An 11,182-nucleotide genomic window follows, 5' to 3' on the forward strand; every position below is an offset into this window, starting at 1 on the left:
AACAAACTAATAATTAGTTTTCATCCAGGTATTGCAACGCGGGGTTCTGTGTAAACACCAGTGAGGGAAGGGTCATACAGTAAAGAAATGTCTCTATATTACACAAGATTGTCACTCACTTGATATCTCATTACTACACAGAGTCTAGTACATGGCATGTAAGCCCTAAGTAATATACAATTGTCAATCTACAGTAGAGAGTTGCAACAGACCTATATTACATTCGCAGACTTGTGCCAGTGAAGTAGAAGTTAAAAATTGTGTTGAAATAGGGAGTTCCAGACATCCGAGTTGGAACGTTATGCAAAACCGGCAAAGATAAATTGTAATGAAGAGAGTCACAATCTCCCTGTTGTCTTTTCTGGGCCTCTTCCAGAGGCCCATTACTAAGACTGCAGTAGCCATCATCGTGACTGCTACATCGTTTGATAATATTACTCCCCTACTGTCTGTGGAGAGAGAGAGAGAATGATCAAAAAGCCATCTTATCTCCTGAAGACATGGAGGATGTATAATTACGTCTTAAGTGCAGCTCCTCCCTCCCCCTGGATGTTGGCGTCCGTCACTCAGCCTGGCCACTCAGGTCCCTAGCCTAACCCCCGAGAGGGGACTCATTTCACCTGGAAAATGAAAACCATCTATCCCCCTCGGGCTGCTTGTCTTATTCTCCTTGCCATCTCATTTGTATTGGGATCAGCCCCATGTAGCGATTCCAAACTGAGGTGGAGTTAGAGATTCAAGAGGGATTCTACAAAACTCTAGTGTCAGCATGGACCCCTCCGCCGTCATGCTCATTTGTCCTGGCTGCCCCACAGCCGGGACAAACCCGACCCTTTTGCCTTTAAGACCCTGAAGAAGAGACGAGTGTTCGCCAGCGGCTGCAGTTTTCATATTGACATGATTACATTCGTATTTAGCCACCACTTTTCGGTTTAAACGACACATAGTTTTATAGCAGTCTAAGTTTAACCTTATATCTTTTGATAATTTGTACTCTGAGGACCAAGAGCGTCACCAGGAATTTTGGTCCCCATTAAAAATATATGTCACTGTACCCATACAGTATATATATATATATATATATATATATATATATATATATATATATATATATATATATATATATATATATATTGATCAATGGCGGTTGGTTTTCTGCCGCGCCCCCCCTTGACGAAGGCCCTTACCTGGATCACAAGTCACAAATTTGTTTCAATAACATTTGTACATCTGACATTGATAGACCACACTATACTGTACGTGTTTGCCATTGAGAAGTCAGTTAAAGCCTATTGTTTTCAGTGTGTTACTAAGATTGATGCCTCTTCTTATCAAAGAGACTTACATTATTGCACGTTTTTTAACTTAAACATTATTGCACGTTTTTTAACTTAAAACACATAAACTTATTAACACCTCCTGAGTGCATGATTTCACAAGATTCAGGCTGAAAGTTACTACACCTCTCTCAAACATCCTACCGTTTGGCACCATCGGCCACACCCCGTTGGAATACATGAGGAGGTGGTTAACATCCAGATCTCCACTGATCTCCACTGAAAACTTTGAGCTCTGTAACTGGAGCTCAGCCTAGATCTTTTTCGGCTCCAAAGTGTGCAACGGTTCTTTGGGCTGCTGTGTAGGCGTATCGCCGTTCTGGGCTTGTGGTTCTGGTTGAACGGGCTGCTGTTGTCGGGTCTGGTCCTGGTTCTGAACCTGCTTTTTCGCGGCCTGGTCCGAATCCATGACGTTGGCGCTGGGGTGCTCCTTCCTCTCGCTGGCCTGGGTGTCTATGGCTGGCCCTTCCTTGCAGCAGAAGTACTGCTTCCAGATCTTGAGGAAGGCGGTGCGGAACTTCTTGATGCGGAAGGCGTAGACGATGGGGTTGACGGCGGAGTTGGCGTGCGTGAGCAGGATGGCGATGTAAAGGAGGAACATGGGCTTCTGGCAGCCGGGGCAGAAGAGCGTGATGCAGTTGAGGATGTGGAGGGGGAGCCAGCTGGCGGCGAAGAGGAAGAGCACCAGCGCCAGCGACTTGGCCAGCTTCAGCTCCTTGTCGTAGTACCTGTTGGGGTCGGCGCTGCTGGCAGTCACCTTCTTGTTGAGCTGCTTGTGGATCATGTAGAAGATCTCAGCATAGATGACCAGCATGAGGAGCAGCGGCGGCAGCACCCAGCCGAAGAAGTTGAAGTAAACCATGTAGTCCATGCTGATGACGTTCTCGAACTGGCAGGTGATGACCATGTCAGAGCCAAGCGAGCCGTTCTTCTGCTGGAGCCTCCAGAGGTTGTTCCAGCCCAGCATGGGGGTGAGGCCCACCACGAAGGCCACGGTCCAGCACACCACCACCAGCGACCCGGCCCGCCTGGGCGTCACCACCCGCCTGTAGCTGCGTAGAAACAAAACCACAAAGTGCCAGGGAGGGGATTGGTTAGTCACCCTCTATTGCAATTGTGAAATTTTACCCGTAGGCATGAATAAAATACCTACCTGCTTATTGCACAGCACAGTGAATGAAACATATTGTACAATGAAACAATGTTTTGGTTATAATGTTCTTGCATTTTATTATTTTATTTTTTTAAATTAAAAAAATATTTTTTGCTACATCTCATAAGTCGAGTCTCATAAGTCGAGTTATTTGTTTGTCTTACAAATCGAGTCTTATATGATTTGCTACAGTAAGTGAGTCTTAAGTGTCTCATGCTTATACAATGTAGACAGCACACACAATATAGGTGCACAATTCTGCTATGTACTGTATCACTTTAAAGAATATGTCAGTAAGGACTAGAAACATCTTCTGAGCCCATAGTGCTCATCCTTGCTCCGCTCTTTTTTAGCCTTTTTAATACCTTCCTAAACCTGACTGTACCCAATATTCAAAGACAACCCTGGTAGTGCTACTGTAGAAAGGACTTTGCAGTGAACAAACACTGCAGTGGCTCATATTGTATGGTGGAGTATGGAAATTGCTGAGTGTTTCATGGTTATGCATTTTTATGGCCGGGCCTTGGTGTCATAGTGCTACAGAGCCTGCAGTGAAGTTAGTGGGGACAAGGCAGTGTGGATGTTGAGGCGTTGAGAATATATCAAGGAGGCCTGTTGACCAGAGTACCCAGGAAGTGATATAGGACGAGGCAATATCCCCATGCCTGTTAGCTCCAGTGCCTCTTGGTACTAAGAGATTGAGAGAATGTAATACAACTGCAAATGGGGCGGAGGGGGTGTTGAGAACCAAATCTTTTTCTTTTTTTTTTGCTGCATGAGACTGTCACAGGTTTCACAGAGTCGCTCGTCAGTAACACTTCCACCCTCACTTGCCCACTCAGGGTTCGATCTTGCATCGTCTGACTTGGGAACTTCATTAACATATTGATTTGAAATTAATGTATCTGATTAAAGTGCAGGTGCAGCTGATAAACTGTCCCTGAGAACGTACTTACAGACACAAAGGTCTTGGAAATAACAGGGAGTGTCTGAGCTCTACTCAGTGTGATAGTGCAAAAGCATGACACATGAACAGAGCTCCCAGTCTTTATGACAGGAAGAGCCATTGATTACTCATACAGATTCTTAGCAGGTGTACTGAGCGATCCTTTGTCTCTGTGTCGCAACATCTGTCCCTACATCGCTAAAATCAGTGAGGAGTAGGATGGGAGTGGCATTTCTGCAGCATTCCTGCTGAAGCAGGTCTAGGGTGAATGGATCCGCTTTCGGTTGCTTTCAAATTGAAAAAGATTGGGGTGTGGTGGCATTCTAATTAAATAATTGTCATAATCATTATAACATAATTGTGATAATTGACAATTGATAATTCTTACACAGATTAGACACTACTGGTTGTAATATAGTCTGTCTAAAAACAGTTTGCACTTCTTTTTGGGGAATAACCTGAAGGAATAATCAGATTTTTAACTGCCTTCTTAGTCATAAGTCATATACATAAGAGTTTAGTAGGACATGGTGTGATGTCTGGAGGTAGTGGTGGAGAGGAGGATGAGGGACTAACTGAAGTCCATCCTGGACAACCCCTCCCATCCCCTCCATGATGAGCTGTGGCAGATGGGAAGTAGCTTCAGTCACAGGCTCATCCCCTGAGTGAAAAACAGAGCGGTTCAGGCGTTCCTTTGTGCCAGCAGTCATCAGACTCTATAATCGTGCCTGAGCCCATTATTCTGTACTGTCCGTTCTTCTTGCTGTTCTAATGCCCAAATTTCTCCCTGGGCTATTAAAGTGTATCTTATCTTAACTTGTGTGTGAGACACTATTGTGGGAGAGGGGTTGTGAAAGAGGTGAAGATGAATGGCATGGGGAGATAGTGGGAAGTAGAGGGTTGGATAATAGCCAGAAGTGCCAAACATATAGTCATTTCATATGATTTCATCAACAAATAAATTGCAAGGCTATATCGTCGCTAACAATACTCTGTGACAAATAAAAAACAAACCCAGTCTGCTAGTAGGCTTATCTTTCCCTGGGTGTGTGCAAGTGGGTGTTCCAGTGGACTGCAAACATTCTCCTATCAACTGTAAGGCTGTTGGCGCAGATTTGGCATTGGCACAGATTTGGATTTGCTACACCCTCTCACACACGTTATACACTTTCAGGCCATTGCTTCTTGCACTATTATATTTTGCACTGCCCTGTCATTTGCACCTTCTTCTTCTTCTTCTTCTTCTTCTTCCCCTGCACCTTGTCTACAGTATTGTTGTCTATTCTGCGTCATGCACCAACAGTCCAAAACAAATCCCTAGTATGTGTGAAAACCTACCTGACTAAATAAACCTGATTCTGATTTATTTTCCAGCATAGCAGTTCAGTTCTAAGGACAGTAACTTAATTGAAGCTTGTGGATACATCAGCTGTGCTCTGGTAAGGATTTCATATCCGCCCGTGGGAACCGCTGGCAGGGATGTAGGGCATGTAATGAAATCAGACTCATAGGGAAAGTCAATGCCAGCTAAAGACTGGAGCTCAGCAAAACTGTAACTGACCCACCACTATCACATCATCATCAACATAATTCATTAATTAATTAGGCTAATTAATTCAGTCAGTCAGTCAGTCAGTCAGTCAGTCAGTCAGTCAGTCAGTCAGCCGTGCGTAATATCCACCTGCACTTCTAGTCCTATTTTGTTGGTGGTCAAATGTTCTAAAGCATGCTGCTGTCTCGTTATCCGTTTACCTGGTTGGGATCTTGACCCTCAGATAGCGGTCAATTGCAATGGCCAGGAGCGCTAGGATAGAACTTTGCGTCAGGACCAGCACTGTGCACGCCACGAGCAGGCAGCTGTAGAAGTGAGTCTGGAGTCCTATGCTTATAGTTATCGCCAGAGGGATGACGAGGGCTCCCACCGCAATATCCGCCAGCGCCAGGGAAACGATGAAGCAGAACGTCGTATCTCTCAACGACTTGTTAATTTTCACCGCCCAAACCACCATCACATTCCCTATTACCGATGCCACTGCAATCACCACCTCCATCCCTATGTAGAGCGCTTGTGCAGGGGGGAGTGCTTCGGGCATCTTTGCGGGCGGTTTATGTCCTAATCGAGGAGAAAGATTCCAACAAAGCGCGCTTTGGAAAGCCGACAAAGAAGCATTTGAGCATAGACCCAAATAATGTTATGCGTCCATCAGTTCAGTGGCCACATCCCAAGGATTACCATGCCCAATTTCTGATAATAAAAAAATCCAGTTTTGGAGATGATATAGCATTTTTTTTCTAATCAAAACGAATATAGAGATTATTCTGTGAAGGTGTTGTAGTCAGGCTATTTTGGTGCGCTGTCCTTCTATACCCCGTGCCTGCACTTCGCTGAAAGCACCTGCTCCTGTGGTGACCATACCTGCGCGTTGAAGCCTATCTATCCTTGGCGATACTTCAGCATGTTTTTTTTTTATCCTTCCATAGCTTCCAGTTTCAATAGTTGGTAGAAAACATTGAAGGAAAAAAACTACCATAACAAGTGGACGAAATAGAACGGTCACCTCGCGCAGTTGCATGCAGCGGGGTGCTCTTTCGTTTCGCGCTGTGAAAGTGGGCTAAAAGCAATACGGTGACCTAAAATAGCTCTCTGCTTTGGCAGACTTCGTTTCAATAGCCTGCTCTGTACTGTTCTCCTCATTCCAAATCCTTTCATCTCGGAGCCCGCCTGGTCTTTGTCATTATTCCAATTCGTTGCCGATTCGATCTGTCCAGTTTGTTTCTTGCGATGAAAAGAAATCACATGTGCAGGACCTTCCCGATCGGACGTCTGTTTTAGTGATGCATACTGGTCCATTGGGTCCCTTCGCACCACGAGGGAATGCAGTAGTATCCTCTCCTGTCGGCTATTGCCCTTCTAACACGCCCTCGGAAAACGTAGGCTATACTATGCAAAATGCAAGCTTATCGGGTAGACCAATAATTGTCTTCAGGTGAGAAGGTCATTCAGGTGAATATTTATATTGCCTGCTTGGTTCCGTCACTTGTTATTGCTACTCTGTTGGACTGATATAGCCTATGCACTGATTTGGTTATTTGACCAGTTTTTAGCCGATTTTAGCTGAATTTAGCTGATTATCACTCTATGAAAAAATGCATTGCAACCGTGTTTTCGAATGAATAATTCACAGAAATGAATTTCGTCGAATGTTGTTAAAATGGACACATTTCGAGATCTTCACTCATTCTATGGGATTAAGTCGTTTTCAGAATGTCTGCACAGTTCTGCAAGATTCTGAGAACTCCAGTTCCCATACTCCCACAGGCCTACTCCCCTTCCCATACTCCCACAGGCCTACTCCCCATACTGCAGCAGCAGGTCACCACTGATAGAGACTGACGAGTTCCAAGGAAACTACCAATCCCTGACAAGCAGTCAAGCTGCATTGAAGTAGAGTCCTGTCCCGATGTCTGTTAGCAGGCAGGCAGGCAGGAGTGACGTACCATGATTCAAAGGCCCCTGACGGGCAGCCATGGTTCAAAGGCCCCTGACGGGCAGCAGCTGCCTGAGTTTTGGCCCCAGCAGAGTGGGTTCTGTGGCGTGCCCATGTGGGCTGGCCCTGGAGCCATCCCAGATGGTGCACTGCGCTCCTCACTGTTAATTGTATAACATGGAAAAGGGGAGGAGGAGAAGGAGGAGGAGCTGGAGGAGGATGAGAAGAAGGTGGAAGAGGAGGAGGAGAGGAGCAGGAGTAGGAGGAGGATTAGAAGAAGGTGGAGGAGGCGGAAGAGGAGCAGGAGGAGGAGAAGAAAGAGGAGGAGGCAGGATGGAGGTGCTAATGTTCAGCTGATAGAGGAGAGGAACATGTGATACAGGCTGAAACCAAACACGCGCGCACACACACACACACACACACACACGCACACTGTGTGGGCTGGCCCTGGAGCCGTCCCAGATGGTGCACTGCGCTGCACTGTTAATTGTATAACATGGAAAAGAGGAGGAGGACAAGGAGGAGGAGCTGGAGGAGGATGAGAAGAAGGCGGATGAGGAGAGGAGCAGAAGGAGGTGGAAGAGGAGGAGGAGAAGAGGAGCAGAAGGAGATGGAGGAGAAGGTGGAGGAGGAGGAGGAGGAGAAAGAGGAGGAGGCAGGGCAGAGGTGCTAGTGCTCTCAAGTTGATGGAGGAACATGTGATACAGGCTGAAACAAAACATGCATGCCTGTACACACACACACACACACACAAACCATGGCAGGAATAATAAGTGGGCGTCAGGGTCAGGACACCCTGTGTGATGGTGTAGCAGCCAGCTGACAGCAGGATGTCCTTAGAGACGTCCAGAGGACAGCCATCTGTTACCAGCTCCCTGGTCCAAAGAAGTGGGTGGCGATGTCAGCCACTATTTACAGAGAAGAGGAATGGACCACATGCTCACGAGTCATACATTATATCACTGTGTAACCATGTTGAATGGACAATGAGGATAATGAGGATGTAAAGTACCTGATCCGATCAGAGCACATAAGCTACAATACTGTACACTTTACCTATCATACACTTTACATATCTATACTATTTAATAGACTATTATACAGTACCATACCACATTGCACTACACTGTGTAATGCACTGTACTACTACTCCTATACATAATGTAATTTCCTTGTTGTAAAGCACTTAAGCTGCATCTTTTTGTATGAAAGGTGCTACACAAAAGTTGTATTATTATTATTATTATTATTATTATTATACTACACACTGTATGCCAGTGAGACCTGATGCAAAGCAACACAATTCCCATGTGTAAGAATACATGATTGGCAGGTTATACTTATTAGTTACTTTCATGTTTACCTCAGTCTATGATGATGTTTTCTTGATGATGCAGCTACATCAGATTGTGTTATTATGTTTAGTGTTATCAATCTCACTGCGCAGAGGCAAAAGTAGGGTTTGTTTTCTGGCCTTGGCTTGGACACAAGCATTTACATCAGCGCATGTCTTACATCTGTCACTGGTGTTTGAAAACCCTGCACAAACTGTTCTCATGTACATAAAGTTGTTACGTCCCCCATGGTCTAGGGGACGACAAGGGGCCCATAACAACAATATATATGCCAAGGGTTGTTATGGTGGGAAACTAAGATGGATATAATAAAATACTGTATGAACATTTATTTACAGTGGTGGTGAACATAGACACATGCCAAAGGATCAAGGGAACTATGAGCGGTACCAAAGAAAACAAATCATAAATTGCTTGCATAAATATACAACATAACAAACATACAGAGGGGGGCTGCTCCTAACCTTAGCGTTACAGTAAATGAAATGTTTATTGTGTAAGTAGTCTGTGTTGTGTTGTATTACAGTATGTGTTACATTATGTCTTCCACTCCACAAAAGAAATTCCTAGCGGAAAATAAAGTACTTGAACCTAGTGAATCTTAACAGAGGTAAGGCTATGTGAGAATGTAAACCCTATGGGTGTCTTACCTATTCACCTTAGCCCCAACGATGTACGAACCAATAGCTACATACACAGGATACTAGTAAAGACACAACACTAGCTACATACACAAATGGCTAGCAGAGACAACACCAGACAGCATAAGGACACACCACCGATGAGCCAACACCAACAAAGCAAACTAACAGTAACAAAGTCAGCTCACAATGGGAAGACATTTAAACAGGAGGTGGACAGAGAGATGAACAGCTGACTGGTCTCTGATTGGCTGATTGGATGCATGTGGATGGGAGCAGTTGACAAGGTGATGAAGAACACCCCACGGACACCCAAACCTACATGACTGTGCTCTACGCTTCCAGTTCTGGGTCCTGTGGGAGGCTGCTGGAATGTCTCCTGAGCTAGGCTATGCTAATGCTATTCTCTCCATATCTTCCTCTGTTTGCAGCTTTCACTCCCAGAGCAGGAATCCATACACAGAGCTCTTAATGTCTCATGAGACTTTGTGGATATTCTGTGTGGGAGCTCACTCATAGCAAGACACCAAAATAGTCACAAACCGGGGGCAGTCTGTGAAGGAAATCCTTATATCTACCTCCAGTGTTTCAGAATCAAGATCAGAATCGGTTTATTGCCATAGTAGCTCAGCAATCTCCATGCTACTTTGTGGGTGAGATACAAGCTTACACCACCGAGGAAACAGAATTGCTCCTGTGAAAATGGGTAAGACTGACAGCTCAATAGCACAAACAGCCATGTCTGTGTATTCAGCAGATGTATAAAACAACTCAGATGAAGCCAAGCATTGAAATGATTACGTGGGTGGTAACATTCAATGATGTATAGCTGTGGGTCACCACTCTGCAGTTTATATTCAGGCTGCTTGGTTTAGAATATTAATTGGTTTTTAATTAAGTTGTGTAACGACGTATGGCTGTAGGCATGAGAGAGGCAGGTCCTAGAGGTTACATCAGAATAAAAGCAGGCAGAAGTGGCTGGTGAGTTTTCCTGCGGCAAAGTCACCTTTCACGAGTTCAAAAGACGACACCAACAACTGGAAACGTTGAAGGAAGTTTACTGGAATGATGAACATCATCGGGTCATCCACAGACAGGCCTCCCATTTTTGTCTCCAGCACACAATGACAAGATGAGTTACCTAATAAAAGAATGTCAGAATGAATGAATGACAATGAATGAATGAATGAATGAATAAATGAATGAATGAGCTGAGGTTGTGTATCCTGGCTTGAGACACTGTGGCAGATGAGGTCTTTGGGTCATCTGCCGGGCTTTGTGGAGCTCAGCAGACCCCTGCATGGTACCTGGATAGCAGATAGAGGGGCTGTAGAGCAGAGGAGGAGGAGGGGGGGGGGAGGAACGAGAGAGAGAACAGGTAGGTTAGGCGGCTTATGTAATATACTGTGGATAACTGGCAGGAAACTACCTCGTAGGCACGGTGGTACTAGGTGTGTATAGTTGGGTTGATTGGTGAGGCGTGGCTGGGTGCTTCTCGTTAGATTATAGACAGTTGTGGTGTTGTCTCTCTCCGCCCAAACCTCCGTTATTCTAACTCCATTTATTGACCACTCGCTACTGCCAAACACTGAGAAAACCCCCCCCACAGCAAACATGACAGGGGACAAACAGGTTCCCACCAACAGGCATCGAGGAAGGCCTACAATACCGCAATCATCTTAAACTGTACAGCAAGGATACTTATTGTGTAATTAGTGTTCATTTGTAAACCTTGTAATTTTCATAATTTGGAAATTTGTAACTTGTACATTTATAATTTGTAATTGAATATTAGATTATCTGTATCAAGCATAATCTTGGAGCCGGCAGAAACATTTCACTGTGACTGTATTCCATATATTACATGTGACAAATAAAGGAATCTTGAGTCTACATCTTGATTTCTGCAGCATGGTGCTCTGTAAGGAACTGAGGCAGCACTGCAGAGACCTGAGTTTGAACCAGCATACTCGCTCCAAGCTGGAAGATACTGACTGAGACGTACTCGGTAGTCAAATGCACTTTAGGGGAAGATCAGGCGGGTTAAGCGGCTCTCCCCTGTGTGTCGTCTCTCCTCAGCTGGTCCAAGCACTGAGGCAATATTTGCTCAGTCATTAAAAGGAGCCAGTCAATGAACTGGCAGGACGAAGCTGTGTGCCCTTGGTGGAATACACTGTCAGCTGACAAAGATTGGGGCCCATATCCAGTTAGCCAGCGGCCGACACCTTCAAGCAAGAATGACAGTTTAGTGTGCTGACTGGC

General features: G+C 45.0%; 1 protein-coding gene across 1 annotated transcript; it reads right to left on the bottom strand.

Annotated features, from left to right (window-relative positions):
• Positions 1-1,590: 1,590 nt before the first annotated feature.
• On the bottom strand, positions 1,591-5,529 carry adora1b (adenosine A1 receptor b; the record flags this gene model as incomplete). Its single annotated transcript, XM_084435979.1, has 2 exons — positions 1,591-2,389; positions 5,189-5,529. 2 exons carry the CDS (start codon positions 5,527-5,529, stop codon positions 1,591-1,593), a joined length of 1,140 nt encoding a protein of 379 aa, XP_084292105.1.
• Between the last annotated feature and the right edge of the window lie 5,653 nt (positions 5,530-11,182).

Source organism: Borostomias antarcticus (genome assembly GCF_949987555.1).
Source record: "Borostomias antarcticus genome assembly, chromosome: 3".
Classification (NCBI taxonomy): domain Eukaryota; kingdom Metazoa; phylum Chordata; class Actinopteri; order Stomiiformes; family Stomiidae; genus Borostomias; species Borostomias antarcticus.